Source organism: Euprymna scolopes, chromosome 28 (genome assembly GCF_053919585.1).
Source record: "Euprymna scolopes isolate OS-2025 chromosome 28, ASM5391958v1, whole genome shotgun sequence".
Classification (NCBI taxonomy): domain Eukaryota; kingdom Metazoa; phylum Mollusca; class Cephalopoda; order Sepiida; family Sepiolidae; genus Euprymna; species Euprymna scolopes.
In genome coordinates, this window is record NC_136509.1 from 28,137,523 (window position 1) to 28,159,586 (window position 22,064).

At 31.0% G+C, this 22,064-nt stretch overlaps 1 protein-coding gene across 28 annotated transcripts in view; it reads left to right on the forward strand.

Annotated features, from left to right (window-relative positions):
• Window positions 1–22,064, forward strand: part of LOC145249540 (uncharacterized) — a 917,547-nt gene that overhangs the window by 865,583 nt on the left and 29,900 nt on the right. For all 28 annotated transcript variants that reach the window (XM_080111167.1, XM_080111174.1, XM_080111165.1 and 25 more), the window contains 6 exons: window positions 768–849; window positions 3,182–3,267; window positions 4,635–4,824; window positions 6,213–6,293; window positions 14,894–15,153; window positions 15,945–16,011. In XM_080111167.1, coding sequence (XP_079967293.1) covers window positions 768–849; window positions 3,182–3,267; window positions 4,635–4,824; window positions 6,213–6,293; window positions 14,894–15,153; window positions 15,945–16,011 — 766 coding nt within the window. The remainder of the gene's footprint in view (window positions 1–767; window positions 850–3,181; window positions 3,268–4,634; window positions 4,825–6,212; window positions 6,294–14,893; window positions 15,154–15,944; window positions 16,012–22,064) is intronic.

Genomic DNA, 22,064 nt, shown 5'->3' on the forward strand with positions numbered 1-22,064 from the left:
TAAATTTCACAATGGCTGACTTCAACGCGCTCTCATAAAAACATGTTTTTCCGCTGTAAACAAAACTACTCGATCAAATTTAGTGAATTTTTTTTTTTTTCGGAGATCTTCAGTTCAAAACGGATACGTACAATATGACCTTTTTTTCGATGTTTTCATTCTTTAATGTCTTGAGTAAACTGTACAAGTACCTAAAAACAATCTCAAGAATCCAAAGGCGATAACTTGTGAGATTTATGTTGGGATACCTACGAATTCTAATTAATTCCCTAAGAGTGATTTTCTTTATAAAAATAAAACTACTTGATCAATTTATGTAATTTTTGGAATATGATATTTTTGTTTCATCATGAGCATGTATACCATACAGATTTTTTTTTTCTTTTTTCAAAATAGGGGAATTTTAAACAAGAAACAAAAATTCTTCAGCATTTTGAACTTGAAATGGGAAATTCAGTCCTTTTAGACTTTTTTTTTTTTTTCTAGGAAAGTGAACCTTCTAGAATTGAATAGAAACTGTTGGACCTTTTTCTACTTATTTTTATTTTATAAATTTTATTTATTTTTTTAATTTTTTATTTGTTTATTTTCATTATTTTACTTGGTTTTTATTTAATTTAATTTTACTTTTTATTTTATTTGGTTTTGGATTTTACTTTTAAAATAAAAATTTTTTTTAGTTTATTTTATTTCTTAAAAAAATGTTTTTAATTGAAAATCTTTAAATATCTTACGTGTAACATTTATTTTTCATTTTCTTTTTCTAGAAAACGGACCTTCGACAAAATAATCGAAAGCTAATTCATGATGGCGTGATTGGCTGGAAATCGGCCCGTGGAAAAGTAATTGGTAAGTCTCTTTTTTTTTTTTTTTTTTTTTTTTTTTTTTTAGTTTATTTCCGACAAATTTCATTTAATTTCCATAAAATTCAACCTTTCATTTTCTTATTTCCGGTACTTTAATCATTAGGCTGTGGGATTATTTATCTAAATTTTAAAATGCAATGGCACGAAATGAAATTTAAAAAATCCTTTTTTAAAAAATTTAATCACAAAATAAGATCTACTGGAATGAATTTCTGTTTCTCCAAAAAATTATTCCTTTTAATCTTTTGTTTATGGTTGTAAAACTTCGAAAGCTGTGACCAGTTTCTTAAACTTACAGATTAAAAGTTTACGGAGCCTGACAATATTTTAAAGTCATTCATAGTACGACATTCAGTTCTAACTACTCAGCATGTTTTTCGCATTCTTGATAGCCTTCTAAATTGTTTTTATATATATATATATATATATATATATATATATATATATTATACACAATATTTCAGGCAAACTACGTCATCCTGTGAATCTATACTTTGTTTCTGGTCTACCTATCTCCCTCTTTATCATGGAAAATGTAGTTGAAAATGGCCTTATACCAAGATTCAATAACTATTCTTGAGCAATATTTTCTGAGAAATCGAATTTTGTCTCCGAGGGTTTTACATAGTGATGGGGCAGTTCTAATATTTTCCTGATTCTGTTCTAAATTCTCGATTCTGACGCAATTACTGATTCTGCCTCTTTATAAATCTCTAAATATTTAACTATAGAGTTGCTGTTTTTCCTTATTGTCCTAAAATCACATGTTAGATGTGCAGATATTTTTCAAAACGTGAAAATGCGTTTATAAAGAATAATCTATAAATTTTAGTTCTACTGGTAGTTGAAAATTATTATTTCATCATTATTAGCAGCAGTGGAAGATTTTGTTTTAAACATAATTAAATTTAAAAAAAAAAAAAAAAAAATGATAAAGGGAATCATTTTTGGCATCGGAAAATAGGCACAAATTATTCCGATTCCAATGCCCCAAAATTTTCTGATTCTTTCAATTCTCGATTCTGATTAATCGTTCCAACATTAGTTTTACAATAACATTGTTGGATAAGACGTTAAGCAAGAACGTTTTAGTCTCTTTGATTTATAAATTGAAAATTATAAAAAAATTTTTTTAAATATATGCTAGTAAGAAGATTTAAAGCTGGAGTACAAATGAGTCTTCATATATTCCCAGCCAATTCTCAGAGTATCGTCTAGTTTAAGATTTTTTTTATAAGGATTATTGGTCTCTTATTTATTTTTATACATTAACAAAGCTTGTGAAGAAAATGAACTGAAACTTGTGAAAATATAACTGGATTCATTTATAAGTATTTTAATGGAATGTTTTAATGGAATGTTTTAATGGAATGTTTTAATGGAATGTTTTAATGGAATATTTTAATGGAATATGCTCTGATGAACTCGTTTCACATGTGCCCCCTTGATGTACATATCCCCGACAAATCAGCTTAGCAAAAAAATCACACCCCTTCACTGTTGAGGTCCCTAAGTGCCAGAAAACTTTCTACTCTAATAATTTCTTCCTTTGAACAGCTAGACTTTGGAATTTCCTTTGCTTCCCTGACTGTACTAATATACAGAAGTTTAAACCAACATCTTGTTAATCTTTCCTAGGCATGATTCCAAATAGTAGCCCCCTTACGTCCAAGAGGGGATATACCTTGTTAGGGGTTAATGTACGTAAAGACAAAATTATTGGGTGACTTCCTAAAAATGTCATCTTTTGTTTTTTGTTTTGTTTTTTTGTTATACTCTTATTCACCTTGAACAAGGCACAGTGCCATTTAAGTAGATGTAAGGGGCTACTATTTGGAGTCATGTCTATAGGATACTATATAGCAAGATGTCTATTAACATTACATGAATCAGGGAAGCAGGAAACCGAGAGGGAATTTCAAAGTTTAGCGGTTTGAGGGAAGAAACTATTATAAGAGGTTTTCCATCATCTAAGGATCTCTACAGTGTAAGGGTTAGTCGGGGTATATTAATATTGAAGGAACATAAATGCCACAAATTCATTAGAGCACATTCCATTAAAATACTTGTAAGGAATGTAACATTTCGGGGATGGGACAGAGGTTGAAGTTTGGTTGATAGTGTGGGATCTATTAGAGACTCTTTTTGAAACTATCTAAGAGGCTTCTGAAATCCAACCATATCTTGAGTCAATGCTCGACTTGTCCACCAAGTTTTAGTCCTAAATGTCCAGCAATCTTTTGTAATGCAGAAACAATGGACAAATGAACATTGTCACTTCAGTGACTAAACTGAAATTCTTTTTCTGCTTTCAGATGTGCTTGCTGTGGTGCTAACTGATCTCATTGTCTTGATACAGGAGAATAATCAAAAATATACGTTTATGGTGCAAGACAACAAGGTAGGTTTAATGCCATCTCCTATATTGGTCATGTAATTCATGACGGACTAAAAACAGGAATAATGATTTCTGTTTCTTTTGTTGTTTTCTCGTTCTGTTGTGTTTTTTTTTTTCCGTTCTATTTTTTTTTTTTTTTTCTCATTCTGTTCTGTTTTTTTCTTTCTCGTTCTGTTTTTTTTTTTTTCTCATTCTGTTTTTTTTTTTTTTCTTGTTCTATTTTTTGTTTTTGTTTTTCTACGTTTTGTTTCTTTTTCTGTTTTCTTTTTTCCTTTTTTTCTTTCTTTGTCTTTTTTTCTGTTTTGGCTTTGCGTTCATTTCATTTTTTCTTATTTTGTCATGTTTTTTAATCAAAGAAATCTTAATGCGAAACAAACATGAAGGTGAAGGGGGGATATAAGAGTAATTTCAGGGTTAGGGAGGTATAGAAGGGTAACGTCAGGGTAAGGTGGGAAGGGCTGTAAACAATTGCTTTGTTGTAAAATGGGCAAACCTAAACATCTAACGTTGAAGCAACAGTGAATATTTTCAAGAAGCATGACTGTTGTTCAAACTCTTCAGCTTAAGATATACAGGCAACATGAATTGGAGCAAATACATTGAAGACATTGCCAAGACTACTGCAAAGAAGGTGGACTCCATACCATGCTAGCAATCTTCTTGCATCTGCCAGTATCCCGTATCTCTACAAAATCACCATTCACGTATGCATGGAGTATTGTTACCAAATCTGAGCTGGTGCATTGCCACTAGCCTCTCTCTGACAGGCTCTCAAGAGTCTCAAATCTAATAGGTTCTGCTCTATTAACTAAGCTCCAACTTCTGTCCCATCGTCTCAATGTTTCATTCCTGCATCTTTTTTTACATTTATTTTAACGCTCTGATGATTGTGTAGTACTTGTGCCTTCTTGGCGTGAATGCCACTGACTAACCTACAAGCAGCAAAATTTAACCTCTTCACTGCAGGATACTATACTCTAATAGTTTCTACTCTAATAGTTTCTTCACTCAAATTGCTAGACTTTGGAATTCCATCCCAGTCTCCTGCTTCCCTAACTTTATTAATATTCAGTAATGTGATGTAAATAGACATTTTACTGCTCAACTCCCTACCTAGTGTTCCTCTAGACATGATTCCAAATAGTAACTCCTTACATCCAAGTGACAATGTTTTGTTTGGGGTCAATAAGAATTTTTTTTTTTTTTCATAAAAAGGCAATTAGGAACTTTTGATATTGTCTGAAAAATGACTCAGAATAAAACACAATCTGCTAAAATTAATCCCTCATTCCTGTTTGCCCCTTTTCTGTTCAAAAAAGTAATTTTTCATTTTTGATCCTGGATCTTGATCCAATATTTTTTGCTTTCAGTCTTGTGTAATCCCACTGTGTGAACTGCTGGTCAGGGAGAAAGGGGATACTAAGGACGGCAAAGGTATCTATCTTATCACCAAGAAAAACATACAACCTGAAATGTATGAATTTGTGTGCAAGTCAACGGAAGATATGAAGAATTGGATTGCTGTCCTGCGTTCTGCTGTTGAGCAGTGTCCGCAAGAAGGTAAGCATGTAAACAGGTTGTATGTGGGATGATTTATGTAGGAAATTTTCATTTGAAGGTTTTACTTTTTTATTGAAATTGCTCCAGACAGGGCATGAAGTTACTTGATGTAAAGAACTAAAAATGATTAAAAAAACAAACTTCAAAGCCAGAAACTGGTCAACAATAAGATAGATTTCAGTCCAGAAAATGGTAGTCCTTACCCCTTTGTCAGAAACATAGGTTTATGGAATGTGAAGATTAAAAAACAAAATAAAGGAAGCGAGAGTTACATATGAGGCTGTCAAAAATAAAGCCCAAATCCACCTTCTACTCTGTTAGTGAGATGGATAAATTCCAGCCTAGAAAACTGCAATTCTTCCCCGTTTGTTAGAGCATGTCAAGAGAAGTGGCATAAAAAAAAAAAAAACATAGAAATATGTCGCAAATAGAATGTCTAGGCTAGCTCTTGGGTTTGAACTGCAGATGAGAGTAGTCATGTTTTGAGGATCTTTTCCCTGCTTCGGTAAGGTGGTGAATATATATACTCGGTAATTATATATACTGCAAATAATATAATATTACTGTATAAAAACAATTTAAAAACAACAAAAAGATTGACTCAGAGCAAATGTGTGTAGGAAGAAAGAGATTAACTCTACAACCACTGTTATGATTACAAAGGGCAGAAACAACACTTGTATTACAAGATGTGCAGTGGCCACATCTATTTATTTGGTGAAGAATTTGCGTTTTAGCTCTGCTACAAAACAGTCAAGAAACTCTTGTTTTTAAATTTGGTCATTATTTAGAATTCGACTTCATAAAAAAAATATATATATATAGAAAATACTAATCTTTATGATGTATGTACCCATCATGGAACAAAGATGTCATATTCCAAAAATTATGTAAATTGATCAAGTGTTTTTTTGTTTTTTTTTAAATTAAGAAAATCAAATTTTATGATTTTTAGCAATTAATAATTTTTGGTAGCCATTGTTTATAAATAAAGGGAGACAACTAAATTTGAAGTATAGAGATCAAAATCAGCCTTGTATTGGATACAATTTACTCTTAAATTGCTAAAAATCCTAAAAAAAAGAAAATTTTCTCTAAAAAAAAAAAATAAGAAGCTACTTGACCAATTTATTTTTGAAATATAACATTTTCATTCTGTGATGAGTACGTACATCATGAAGATTTTTTTGTATTTTTGTTTTTAAACTAAGTTTTATTCTAAATAAGCACCAAGTCATAATAATATTAATCATATTTAATTATGATGTGTAGTGATCCAATCTTCTATATACGGTCAGAACTTGGTGTCAAGTAATTTTATTTTTATGTTTTTTTTTTCTATTGTTTCTCTTGATTGGTACATGATAAGAATTTCTTTATCTTTTCAGTTGTTGACAGTTCAGCCTTCCAGAAGTCTGAAGTGAGACGAATGATGGAAATGCGGGCAGATAAAATGAGCAACCTTTTTGGTAATGCTTCTTCCCACGTTATTAATAATTATAATGATAGTCATCATGACGAAGATGCTTGTTCTCTTTCCTTAAATTCGGTCTTTCGTCGCAACTTCCCTTTCGTTCGCACCCTCCTCAAAGCAACAAAAAAATTTGGTAAAAAAATTGTCGAATTGAGCAAACGGAAATATCGTTATTAATGCTTACATTATGATGTTGGTGTGATGACTTATATTTGATAGAAATGCTCAAGGATTTTCTTCTCCCCCCCCCCCCCCCAATTTTTTTTATTACTTTTCGAAAAAAATATTTTCCTTTGGCTTGGATATGTTTTGTTTCTCTTTCTCCGAACCCACACCCCACCCCATTCTCTCTCTCTCCATATATTTGTTTAAATATGTGTTTAAATTTCATAAATATATTTTTTCCCTTAAATTGAATAAAAATTATCCTGAACTAATACACTATTCCATTAAGGTATACCTTATGTTGTAGATTATGTTGTAGATTCAATTTTTTGTTAATTATTAAATCATGAAAATAAGAAATGACACTTAACACTTATTGTTATAAAGATTTATATTAAGCCCTTTATCTTTGCAATGTCTTTGTCTTGATTTGGTTCTGTCCTGATTTTGAGGGGATGAATTTCCTGTTTATACATGTACAAATGTGTGGGTGTGATGTGAAATTTTATATCAAATAATAGATTAGAACCACTTTGGTACCTTCAGTTTCAAATCCAAACAAAGCGAACATATAGTTAGTTGCCTATATCAAACTCTCTTCAGCCTCTATTTATATCTGCTCCCAGAAATTTTATATCTGATAATGTTTAATTTGGTATTAAATCACAGTATGATATATAAAATGACAGATCAAGGTTTAATGTTAATACTTTTCCCTTAAAGAAATTCTCTTGTGAATTAAAGGATTATTTCACTTCTGTTTTATTACTGAGCATATCTTACAAAAATTATTTCTACTTAGCCTTTTCTTTTTATATAATCAAGCATCCTACCAAATTTTGGTTGTTTGCAGTAAATAGAATAGATTAAAGCTAAAAGTACTCAATTCTTTGAAAAATAGAGCCATATTTTTGATCTTCTAATCCTCTCTCTTCAGAGCCATACAGCTTAAAACAAAAAAAAATATGCATATTCATTTTCAATATTTAATAAAACAGAGGTGCCATCTATCAACCAATTATTAAAGGAAAATTGACTCCTCTCTGTTCATTTAGATTTTTTTTTTTTTTTTTTTTTTTTAACTGTTTCGATCTTCTTACATGATTATCAGTTCACACAATCTATGTAAAATAATTACGTACATTAATCATATTTTTCGATCAAATTTCTTATTTAAGAACTTTTTGGCTTCTCTTCGTTGTATATTATTCATGAAATATAGATTCAAATTTGTTAATATCTTACATCTGCCTATATAAAATAATTTCTTTTCATTTTTTTTTTTCTTCTTTCCGGTTTTGAACCTGTTATAAACCCTCATAAAAAAAAAAAAAAAACATTTTATGACTCCCATAAAATGTCAAACATTATTTACTGTTATTTCAGTTTTAATTATTTCCAAAATTAATTCCCCCACCACCACCACCACCACCACCACCAATCAAGAGTTGAATCTTTCTCATAGGAATGGTTTTTTTTTTTTCTAGATTAAAAACTTTCTGAATTTTTAATGTGATATTATTTGAATTCTTCAGACTACTATTCTCACCTTGAGTGTTATTTGCACAATGTTTCTGTCTGTGTGACCTCTGACCCTTTTCAGGTGTATCTTGTCGATAATCTTTCAGTTGAACTCTGGAATGTGCATAGAATTTTGAACAGACTCCTTTATTTAATCCACGGAGTAGCATGCTCTCTCTCAGTCAGCCATGACTAGGTAGAAGTCTTAAGTAATTCGCAATTGTATTTTTAGTGTTACCTATGCTGAGGATTTAATCTTTGACCTCCAAAAGCGTATAACTTACAAGATTATCCACTACGCGACTGGTCCGCAAGGATCCGTGGCATAGTGGATAAAATACTTGGTAAAATTCAGTCCTAAGTTACACTGTTACTTAGAACTTCTACGCAGTTATATAGCTGACATTTCAAGAGCATACTATCCCCATGGATTAAAGAAAGGGTATTATTTGAAATTATGTGCAGATTCCATAGCTTAACAAGAATTGTCTGAAGAAAGTCGAAGGTTACATCAACTGAAATTTATGACTAACACTCAAGATGAGAACAGTAGTCCGAATAACCCAAATAATACAGGTTAAGAATTGTTTAGATCTTATGTCTGAAGATATAAAAGATTTTTTTTTTTGTCTTGTTTGGAACCTATTATTGAAATCTTGTGTAAAAGAACAAATATTTACGACTATCACAACGAAATGTCAAAATATTTCCGCATCTAATGCTTCAGTCTTAATAGTTGTATATATTACGATATTATCAGTTCTTATTTATATTGAAACACAAGCGAAATATGTGAGTTCAAAATAAAATAACATGAAAATTTGTGCATATATTTACTAATCAGTGGAAAATATTTAGTGTACATCAAAAATTATGTAAAATAAGCAAATAGAATTTTAGCGAAAAGTAAAAATACCACTCTAAGTCCAGATTGCAAGCAAGCCATTATGTCATTTGTATTAAGAAGGGAGATAATTTCTGACTTGATGCAAATGTTGTTTGGAGTTTATAGACTCTGAATAATATTTTTTATCCAAATTCGGCTTATTTTTTTGTGATTTTTTAGTGTACATGAATATTTTTCACTGATAAATATTTCAATTTTTATCTAGAATTCCTCTATATTAAAAAACAGACATAAAGAAAAATCTGTATGCTGTACATAGCCGTGACAAAACAAAAATATCAGGTTTCAAATTAGTTTATTTTTATATAAGAAAACCAAGTTTTATAAGTATCCAAAGAGTTATTGTTCAGCTTGCTATTTCGAAAAAAAAAAAAAAAAAAAAAAAAATGTCAAGAAGCAAACAATAATTTGTACTTCATTTATGTTGTAATACCTACGAATTTCCATAAATTGCTTGAAAACTATTATCTTTATAAAAATAAAACTACTTGATCAATTTATGTGATATTTGGAATATGATCTTTTCTTCATGGGTATGTACAGCGTACAGATTTGTCTTTATTTCTGTTTTTAATGTAGAAGGAAGCACCATTTTGTTTGTTTCTTAGTCCAATTCATGACGTTAAATCTTTCTCTAATAAGAAGAGTTCTTCATATTTGTATTCTTCGGACTACTGTTCTCATCTTGAATGTTATTTGCACAATGTTTCAGTAGATGCAATCTCCAACCTTCTTCAGGTATATCTTGTCGAACTATGGAATTTATACAGAATTTTGAGTGTTAACATGCTCTTGTTCCATCAGCCATGACCGGGTAGAAATTCTAAGTAGCTTGCAATTATATTTTGAGGATTGAACCTTCAACCACCAGTTGTTTAAATTTAACTTACAACTGAATTTTACCAAATACTTCATGCATTATGCTTTGGGTTCTTGTGTGGATTACATAAAAGGTTCCGTTCCAAATTCTCTGCAGATATCCAAGTTTGACAGAAAGATTCCTGAGTTTGACAAGATAAGCATGAAGGTTGAAGGTTACATCATCTGAAACATTGTGAAAATGATACTCAAGATGAGAGCAGTGGTCCTAAGAATCAAGATGATACGAATAATCGATCCTCATCTCAAAAATTGAGTAACGAAATAATTCTATTTATAGATTTAAAATGTCTGTAGATATAGTAAGTAAATTAACGATTCTTCTTTTCATTTCACATTTCGAACTTTTGTATAAAAGGTCTTTATCGCAATCATAAAATGTTTGAAAGTATTAATTTTTCGACTACTTCAGTTTTAATTGTTAACAATACCAAATTATTGTTCTGGTGATTGATCATACCATCATTATCATCTACGTTCTCAATAAACACTGTTTGTAAAATGTATTTGTGAATTTTTTCATCTATGCTCAAGTGAAATTATTTTTCTCATTACATGTTTCAGTTTGTTGTCCTCCATTTGGTTATTGTCATTTTCTCAACATTCCATCGGTTATGCTCCTCAGCCATCTTCAGATGGCTCTGACCAAAAGTTTTTGCAACACCTTAATAAAATCTGAGTACCAATATCAAACTGCAATTATTTTTGCTCTGTCATATTAAAAATAATTAAAAACACTCTTAAGTAAAAAAAAATAAATTTATTTACATTTATATTTTTTATAAATTTAATACTTAATGTCACTTTTTAATTCTTAAGTATGAGTTTTATTCATTTTGGTAGTTTGATCTTCGGACTACTATTCACATCTGGAATGTTATCCTTAGTTTTCAAACGATCTAACTTACAACCTTCTTTCAGATGCACCTTTTTGAACCCATGAAATCCTTATTGAATTCAGGAATCTAAAATGAACCGCTAATTCATGGGGTAGATTGTTCTCATTTTGTCAGCCATGGCACAACATAGATGTGTTAAGTAATTTTTATTTTATCCTTAACTAGCATCGCCAATGAATCTTTTTGCAAATGCTATTCTGTTTTGTCCATAAATTATTAGTGATGGGACGATTTCGATATTTTTCCTGATTTCAATACAATTACCATCTCAGATTTTTTGGGAGGGAGCAAAAAGGGGAGGGGGCGGTTGCTGCAAAACCCCATGTAATATGTGCATGTATTTTTGCAGACGTCAAAATAGAATTGAGGGATTGTTCTATAGATTTTAGTTTTACTGGCAGTTTAAAATCAAGCATCATTTCATCATTAATACGAGCCATGGAAAATTAAGTTTTAAACTAAAATGAAACAAAATAAAAAGAGTCATTGTTGGCATTGAAAAATAAATACAAATTTTTCCAATGCTGATATCCCAATATATTCTGACATTTTGATTTTGATTAATTGCCCCAACACTATTACTTATATAATATGGCGCACAGGTGAAAATTGCAGTTTTGAGTAAATGAACAGGTAAACTCTTTGATGTGCTTACATATCAATTCACAGATCATGGATAGGCACTGCATTGCTGAATGATGCACGGATTGCCTCCATCTCTGTTAGTCATGGGCAAGGTTCTCTACCATCCACAATGTTTGCTGTCCATATCATGCATCCTGCACTGTTCTCTGAAGAATTGTCTTCACAAGATCACTGACTCTCAGCCATATCATGGGAGGGTTTATTTATTCATATATCTATTTATTTTTATTCAAGTTAGTAAACAGTGCTTCAAAATTTTCTGTGTAGGATAGCAGTCGTATGCACTGCTTCATTTGTGAGAGTATCTGCACCAAAATTACAACAAATTATGGGGTAGAATTTTAATTAAAAACAAAAATCAGTTTTATTGTATTTTGCCAATCCACCATTGATGAGAGGCAAAAATCCCACAAAGCAGGGGGAGATAAGTCAGTCATTTAACAAAGTCATAATGAAAATATGAAAATTGATTCTTATCTTTAAAATTCTACTCAATTTTTCTTATTTTTGCAAGGTACTTAGGTATACAAGTGTTTTTACTTGCAATGCAATTTACACCTGTGCCCCGTACTGTGTAAGCACCAATTTTTGATATGTTACAAACTAAATAAAGCTGTTACACATAAGTGGGGTTATTTCAAAGACATTGTATATCAAAACAATCCCCAAATTCTTTCTGAATGAAAGAAGGCAAAACACGGCAATATTGAAAGAGAGACGCTTAAAATGGCACCGATGGAATCGTTAATAAAATTCACAATCCTTTCTGACAAAATAAATTTTTGTTTATTATATGTCTGACTTGTCCACCATGTTTCACCTATAAATATCCAACAGTTTCTTTTTCTATCATGTTATGTCTATTAAAAAAAAGAGGGGAGGTATGTCTAGAATCCCTCTCTGTCCATATAAAAAAATAAAAATATAGAAAAAAAACTTTATGATGTACATACATCTTTTCGGATATGCAGGACAGAAAGAAAATATCGTTTATCAAGAATCATGTAAATTGATAAACTAATTTTATTTCTATAAAGAAAATAATTTGGAAGCAAATTCCAGTTTTTCCATCTCCACCCCTTTCAATGTTAAGAATTGGTTTCTAAAATCTTGCGATTTTAATTATTTTGAGTTATGTCCCTTGTTCCCTCTGTTTACAAGACGTCATTGTGAGATCGTTGCTCTAAATTTAGCCATAAATTTTGATTTTCTTATTTAAAAAAATAAAATTACTTGATCAATTGACATGATTTTTGATATTCAATATATTCTTTACCTCATGACCAAATGAACTCTGATATACTATATTGTGTGTGTGTGCATCATGAAGATTTTTTCTTTATTTTTTGTTTTTTCATTGGGAGCGGGGGGGGGGAAGTTCTGGACAAGTACTTTGAAAAAAAATATATTAAAATATATTTTATTTTTAATTACAATGTTTTTCAAAAGTGATAATTCTTGTAATCGATTGTTGAATTTTTCGTTTTTAAAGATGAATCTTTGCAGTTCACACAATTTGATGTAAATATTTGATCCTCATCTGTTTTATACATTTTTTTTTCTTCTACTAATGCAATGCATGCCAAGATTTTATTTAATCTCATAACCTGTGATTTTAATCAAGCAATAATATTTTTTAAATAATAAATTAATGAGGAGTGTTCCAGAAGTAAAGCCTACTTTTTTTTTTTTTTTTTTTTAACTAATAAAATAGAAGAGTTAAAGAAGATGGGAGTAGTACCATTAGAATGAGCAACCTTTTGTGCTCCAGAATTTATTTTTCTACATAGTCACCACCATTCTCAATGCATTTTTACCAGGGATTCAATAGCACATCTCTGCTTTTGACACCCGTCCATGACAAGGGTTGCTTTCTTAGTCTCACACCATCAATATCTGCAGCAGAAAGATGGAACTTTTAGGTCATGAATGCATATGTTCATAACAATGCAATCTTCAATCTCCTTTCATCTATTCCGGTGGAATAATAATAAAAAAAAAAAGAGGAGGCATTATTTTTTGGAACACTTCTCGTACATGGAATCAAAGCAACATTTTTTTTTTTTTCTTCAAAGCTATAAATCAAAAACTGGTGATGAAAATCAAATTTTTTTTTTCCCGTCAAATTCAACTATCAAATTTTATTAAAAACATTTTTAATTTATTTGTACCAAATAGAAGATAAGTACAAACGGCATCACAGTTAGACTATGTAATTTAACAATGTTGAAATCCTATCAGGTTTCGTTATAAAGTTGATTCCTGGCCGGAGGCAATTTTACTTTTTTTTAGTTAAATCTATAGTGCCCCATTTGGGGTGCCCTCATCTCACACAACTTTGTAAATTGGCCCTAAAGACTTAAAAGTTTAAAAACCTGAATTACATAGAATTGCTGCCATTAGTATTTATATTATGCTGTTCTTTCTGTCATTCCACTTTTCTCAGAAACTACTGAGCTGATCTAGCTGAAATTTTGTATGAACCCTTGCTATGATAAGGTGCAGTGAACTAAGTATTATAGTATCTGTTTGATGCATAGTTAGACTAATAGTATGTATGTATATATATATATATATATATATATATATATATATATATATATAATGTAAATTAATTGCAATTTGGAAATACTTTTAGATTACAGCTTGTATAATTCTCAGTTCATATTAATATCAATATTTATAGGACAATGTCAACCAGATAAAGGTCAATATACAAGATAGAGCAATAATATAAATAAAAATTAAATTTTTGTATTCCTTGTTAGATCATAAATTTTTGGTGAATTTTTTTATTTACAGAATTAAATTCCAAATTTTCGTTTATATATATATATATATATATATATATATATGTACAATAGTTATCCAAATACATTACTGTTTCGCTGTATCACAGCTCGTCAGTGTAGCTGGACCACTACCTTTCCATCGCCAGGGATTGAACCTACGACCATAGAGTTGATAGTCGGCAGTTCTAATCTTTGGCCGGTGGGATCGTTGCTTGCAAGCTATCTCATCAAATGTCCATTTAAATGGACACTCTTGCGCACTGTGTTGCAATATTTTGGGCTTATAATGGGGTATGATCCCACACAGTCGGACGATTCTATTTATAAACGATGCTGCTAAGAACTGACGAATCAAATTAATTCACGTTCTGCTACCAACCAATCAGAAACCAGAATTGCTTCATAAATATTAAACCTTTTCTGGAGCAATTTCACATGTTCTTTTCCCGGGTTTCGACACGGTAAGAATATTTTGTGCTGTGGAACTGTCTTCTACAAACAAGTCACCTCCAAGGACTTGGGTGTAACAGCGAACCATCTGAAACTGTTCTGAAACTCAAAATGGCTTACACTTCTAGACACCGCTTAAACATAAATTGATATTTCTGTCTACATATATTTGTTGATTTATTTGCCATGGATAATAGAGCTATCTAATAATAAAAAAAAAAAATTAAAAAAAAAAAGATTCATGCATAGAATTATGTAAACGTAGCAGAGTTGTGTTGAGAATCTCCAAGTTATAATTAAAAAAAAAAAATTTTTTTTTTTTACCCTTTCTCTTCAGTATCAATGACTCAGATCGACGACAACATTGTGAAACTGTGTGAGGAGAAGAAGAACAAAATCAATGAATACGTGGAGCTTTACCATTACTCCACGGTGGATGAGATTGCCTCTAACAGCTTGCTAGCACCGCAGTCCTCCAACGCCACCACGTCTACATCATCTGGTACCACTACCTCCACTGCATCATCATCAATATCATCATCAACGTCATCATCATCAACAACAACAACAGTTACACCAGCAGCAGTTGCCATAGGGGTAAATATTTACATTTCTCTTAGGCTGTCTGTTTCTCCATTCCATTTTTTTTTTTTTTTCTCGGAAACTACTGAGCTAACCTTGCTGAAATTTTGCATCAACTTTTGTTTATGATAAAGTGCAGCAAACTAAGTATTATGGTATCTGTTTGAGGCACAGTTAGGGATTAATAGGGATTAGTATTTAATATAAAAATCAGCACAAACTTCACCCTATTCAATCATCAATTTGGCATAAAACACTCATTTTAAGTTGACAGGCTCTAACTTTTGCTCATTTTTAACCGGTTAAAATGTCTACTTCCTCTTTATTTCTTATGGGAATTGCTCCAGACAAGCCATGAAGCCACTTGATGTGAGAAGCTACAAAGAATGAAAGATAATTAAGGCAAAAAACAGGAGATTCCTATTGATCTTAGTTTTCAAAAAACTATGGTCATAGGTAGGAGGAAAACAGTCAGCAGGGAAAGAGTTCCACAATCCCACAGTTCTTGGAAAGGAGCTCCTGGAACAAAGAAAGCAGGGAATAAATTTGACAATTAAGAATATATTGGGGGTTCTCAAAATGGGCAGTACTGACTCCCAGGAGTTTGGGGGGAAACAACGAGAGGAGGAGATAATGCCTGGGTAGATATGACAACAGAACATATACTAATAACAAATAGTCGAGCAATGGCAATGTGCGAACAGGAGTTTGTAACCATTTGTATATATGTATAGAGTTTAACATTCCATTCAATATGGCCTGTCTTGTTAACGTGATCTGAATGTTTGACAATTTTTGTTTTCTAGGATAAAAACCAGTCGAAAGAAGAGGGACCAGATGCTTCCGAAGTATTGCAATTAGCAATAGATGAGAGTAAGTTTTATCTTCAATTTGTGTTTTTTTTTTCTTTTTAAACTTAAAATAATCTCAAATAACAAAAAGAATTTTTTTTTCATTCTGACCTTTAGAGATGTTGAAACGTTTTCAAAATTAGTCATCAAATTATTTGAAATATAAAAGTGCGGACAACACTATAAATATATAAATAAAAGGACATTGTAGAAGTATTGGGAAAAAAAATTAAAAAAAAAACAAAAAAAAAACATGCCACATTTTTTATATATATTTGCTGATTTATTCAGCATTGCCTGGGTGCCAAATATATATATATATATATATATACACACACACACAACTATGACTACATATTCAGAACATGTTTCAGTCATAGCTCATCAAAAATCACTCCTCAAATTTACTTGAACTATTAAAGTGCAGACAACACGATGAATATATAAAGACATTGTAGAAATATTGGAAAAAAAAATTTAAAACAAAAAACAATTGTTACCACCTTTTAATATATATCAGCTGACTTACCCAGCATTGTGGATTTTATATAAAAACCATATCTGACTTGTCCACCAAGTTTCAATCATGCATGTCCAACAGTCTGTCTTTAATGATATGCACTAAATTTATGGAGCCCATTCCGGATCATATCTCATACTGATGGAGCAATCTCCAAAGTGTCCCTGCAGCCATTCCAACATGGCATTTGAATAGTGAACTAGAAGTTCATCTTCAAAGACCACTGCACAGATTGCAATATCAAAACAAGACAGATAATTAGTCTTCACTTTCTGAACTTGAGAATGAATCATTAATCATGATCGATACTGAATCCTATCTAGTTGTTAATGTTTAGACTGAACAGTGATTTCAAGAGGATGGGGCAGGAGTGAATATATATTGTTGATATTTTTGACACCTCTTATGCGCATTTGAACATTTCATTGAATGACGATAAAGTGTAAATCTCTTTAAGGATCAGATTGATGTAACTGTTCCTCCTCATATCGTTGAATGGCAGATCATTTATGGTGGAAACTTGGTAGACATGTTAAGCGTAGCTTGTAGTTTATTTTTTTTAACAAATTTGGCTGGATTGTGGAATTTTTGGGAGGTGAGAGAGGGTTCTCCCTCTGTACTATCCTCTGACTTATACCCCCGTCATATCAGTATTTAGTGTTTTAGCTGCCTCTGTTGAAACCAGATGCAGACGTCTTTTAGAATTGTAAAAAAAAAATTAAAAAAAAATCAGTTCACTGTTTAAAACTTTGCTGTATACTTTGTATTTCCTACGTTAATTTCTTTAATGCACTTTTATGTCCCTCGTTTTTTTCTGCTCTCCTTTTCCACAGAGATAAACCTGTTTCTTTTTTTTTTATGTAAACAACCATATGCTTGATTTGGATAATATTAAATTACTGAGTTAATAATGATCGAACCACTTAAATATAATTAAACGGACATTCCTAAGATGAACTGGGAACTTAATTAAAGCAAGATTTGAAACAGAAAATTTATACCTACTGAATTTCAGACCCTTGACATATTTTTCATGAATAAAAATGAAATGCGTAAAAAAGACACTCGGAACATGCAATCTTTAACACTTTTAGAAAAAAAATTAAATGCCACCTTAACTTCCAGAAAAAAAAAAAATTGATAGAATCTTTTTCTTTTTTCTTTATTATATTTTTAAGGCAATTACATGTAAACACCCGAAAAACCCTGAAAAAAAAAATCTAAATTATAAAATTTAGAGTGGGTGATCAATTTCATGTATAAATTTAATGTGAATTGATCTTCCATATCCGAGCCATTCTACCATTCTGGAACTAGTTTTTACGACTAACCCTAGATCAGAATTGCAAGGTTGTGAAACCAAATATAAGTACACCTTCCACCCCACTAAAAACATGCCAATTCTATAGAAACAAAAATCTTTTAGTTAATAATTCTTAAAAACTGGACTGGCTCGGTAACCGAGTGATAATTATTTTACATAAAATTTACATAGGAAACTGATCCCCCACACTAAGTATTTTTTTTTTGTCTTGTTTTTTTCTGACAAGTTTTTCAGAATGTTTATATGTAATCACCTAAAAAAGTAAAAATCTTATTTTGGTGGGGTGGGTGTGTTAATCTTCAAAACTGACCCACCCCTTGACCTATCTTTTTTTCTTTTTTTTTTAATGCAAATTTAAGTTTGCCTGCATGTCTCTCATCAGTCGTTATTATTAAAAATGCATTTTGCTGTTCATTTCCTGCAAGTACTTTTTTTTATCTCTGTTTATAAATCATGCTCAAAACAAACGTTTTTTTTTTTTTTCAACCTTAATTTTTTGTTTAATCTGTAGAAGTAGATTGTTCTCGTTCTGTCAACCATGCCTTAGTTGAAGTGCTAATCTATGCTATTGTTATTATCACTTTTAATAACATATGGGAGACTGCCACATACCCTGTTTTAAGCTTTAATGCTTTCAGGTTTTATGAAGATTTGAAATTTTTTTGAAAGTCAGATGGGTTTTCTGTGATAAAAGCAGTTTAAATTTTAAAATGTAATACGTTTATAAGCCAAATCGCAGTGCAATATTGTGAAAATAAACAAATATTTACTTGTTTAAAATTAATATTTCGGAGATAGACTCCATCCTCAGAATTTTATGCATTTTTTTTTTTAACATCATGGCAAGGAAGAAAAAAAAAAGAAAAAAATGTATAATATTCTGACGATGGAGTCTACGTCTGAAATATTAATTTTAAACAAATATTTGCATTGTAATTTAGCTTATTTAGTATTTTAAACATTTTTTTTAAGATCTATAAAAAAATTTTTTAAGGGTTTACTTATTGTGTTTGTTTTAATTTAGACTCTTTGCTCTTGGAGCAATGTTATTCAATTTATATTTCAGTAATTTCTGTAGCTAGAATGCCGCATTTTGTTTTTATATGGAATGGCTGTCCAATATTTCCCACTTCCTTGAGTTCCCAGCAATAAAAAAAAAATGTATTTTTTAAAATTATTTTTTTTAACGTTTCTGTTTTAAATAAATAATTGTGTATAAATTAAACTAAATACAACTTACATTTGGCATTTTTAAATCTAGCAGCTAGGTTCCAAAATTCGTAATTAGTCCAGAAATAAATCTTTCACATAGAAATATATGAAGATATATACACTTATAGCTAACTTTATATTAATGAAGATATAATGTGTTAGATTTATTTAATAAAATATCCAGTAAATGATTTGCATTACATACTCTAAAAAAGGAAAACAAGTCAAACATATCAACAATAATAATGCACATCGTATTCATTTCATTAGAATGACATTTGCTACCGGTGTAACAATGTGCGCATGGAAAATAGCAGCAGCAACAAAGGATGGCCAACATGCAAAGGAATTAGCAGCAGCAGCAGAAAAGCGGGCATATGCAAATTAGGAAGTATGCATGAGAAAAGGAAGAAAAAAACGTGCTTGTAGCAGAAAGTCAATGTCAAAGGAAATGAGCTCCAATCTATGGTCCCCTCCCCCTCGCCAAACATTCACGAGCTGACTACAATATGGTCGTCTTCAAGTCCAATGTAAACAAGTTCTTGATGAGCCGTTCCCCTTTAGTAATCCAATTTACCAAATTTACACTTCTAACGATTACTATGATATTGTCCTTTTCACCAATGTACACTCTTTAACCCTCATCCTCGAGTGGCCTCTGGGCCTTGATAAGTGGTGATTCCTTTGTAAAATGAAAGCAACCAATGGCTGGCTGCAGCTGACGTGGGTGACATGGACGATGGCGAGAAACCTTGAAGTGGTGTTGAAACAATTATAACGGTAATAAAAAGAAAAACTTTTGAGAAAGAAAAAATGCCGACCCAGATTTTTAGTGATTCCTTTCATCTTGTTTGTATGCAACGTTAAACCGGAACAAAGCAGACAGCAGAAGATATTGTTTCAAAGAAATCAGATAACCTTGTATATAATCATGTTTATCGGCTGTTTTCACTTATGAATTATTTTGGCTTTATTTTAATTATTTTTTTCCACTTAAAGTCAGGTCATCAGGAGAGAATATGCAATGTTTCAGGGTCTTCCTCTTGATAGCTTTTTTGTGTATTGCCTCCCCCTTTCCTGGTCATGTGGGAGCCCCATTATCTATATTGCATACCAATCGAATCAACTGTTTGATATAGTAAAATCTGGATGTTTAATGGTTCAGCATCTTCTGTGTTTTACATCTAAGCATCTTGCATCTTCGTTGCATGAAAATGTGCTCTTATTTAAAAAAAAAGAAAAACAAAATTTTTTCCTCACCAATATAACTATATAGTTGGCACTTGCTATTATAGTACTATGCGCTATTCCTTTTTACCCAGGGACACATTGCACATTGTTCGGCTATCTCTATGAGGTGTTCATTGTCTGTTAGGCTTTTTCAGCCAAGTTGGCCCTAGAAGTTGATATAGAGAACCTGCAAGAAAATCCCTATTCCAATTTCAACAACTTGAAGGATTAGGTTAGATTTTAGAAATGGAATAGTGCTTAACAAGGGCGGTCATTCAGTATATACCATAAACAACTAAGTCAAGGTACTAAAAAAAAGGTGAGAATAGTTTGTGATCACTTGATATTAACTTACAATAAGTGATCATTAGAATAACACTAATTTTGATGAGTATACTGGGAATAGTTCATTGTTTAAACTGAAATACATTTTGTAATATAAAAAGTTTTATTTTCTCTATTAACATTTTATTTGTTCAGAAACTAACATTTCTCTATTTTTGGTAAAAACGTGTACCGTAGTGCTTTTATTATTTTAGCAAAAATTGTTTTAAATTTGTGGTAGGAGTTATTAAAGAATTTCTTTGGAAGAAAAATATTTTTTAAAAAATGACACCAGTCCAAAAAAATAAATAAATAAAAATAAAAAAATAAAACTTCTTACTGATATCCTTGCTAGTTGAGGTGAGGAGAAATATATATATATATATAATTAATACAAAAAAGTATGTGCTTATCTTTTCTGTAACTATCTATTTGATGATGTCAAAAGATACGGTAAAAAAAATTTTTTTTCTATGTCACCAAATAAGAAATAGAGAAAACATAAGTATATACACTTTTCATATTACTTTTATATATATATATATATATATATATATATATATATGTATGTAATCTAATGAGATGTTTGCTATCACTGGGATTAACATGTTAAAAACATGTTCAGAGATTTTTTATAGATATATAACCCTTTGGATACCTCGGTAAAACACCCCCTTCCAAAAAAAAAAAAAAAGAATTCACGATTCCATTTTAAAGTTTTGTGAAAATAGACCAAAAAAAAAAAAATTAATGTACTTTTTTTTATTTCTTTTAATTTTAATTTTTTTTTTTTTTTCTTTTCTTTAACAGATCTGTGTAACTTACAATAAGTAGAACATTTTTTTTAACCTCATCCAAAAGCTCCCAATAGTTTCCATACAATCCATCCTTTTATACTATAATCGCAAAACCAGTAAATTTTATTTTAAAAACTGCTTGCATTAGTTGTTCTTGACCTGCACTGGTATCTTCTTCCTATAATTAGTCACAAGATGACTTTATGTAATAATCACGTTTTAAAAGAACGTTGTTAATATTGTAATCAACTTGAAATCATACCTTTTTGCCAGCCAGCATCATGATGCATATGTGTGTTGTCTATACCTCCGAGGACTGAGACTTTTTTTTTTTTTAGTTGGAATAAAAAGTCGGCTCTTGTACCAATCATCATGCAATTAATTAAAATGCTAACGATTTTAGAAGAATAATGTATTTTATTCACTTTTTTTTTTTTGTAGCTGAAAGGTCAAAGAATGAAATAGTTTAAGTAAGAGTAACCTGGTGTGCCTTGAAGTGGCTTCAAATGAGTTCATCAAGGCAGTCCATGCCCACCAGTCAGCAGCTGAGTATTTGGCGTACTTCAGCCATTCCTGGTTCTAGCTTTGAATGCTAAAATGTGGGATCCAGCTACTATGTCTGTTCTGACTTGGTCACCTCTGCACTTCTTCCAGCCGGCAGGTGTGAT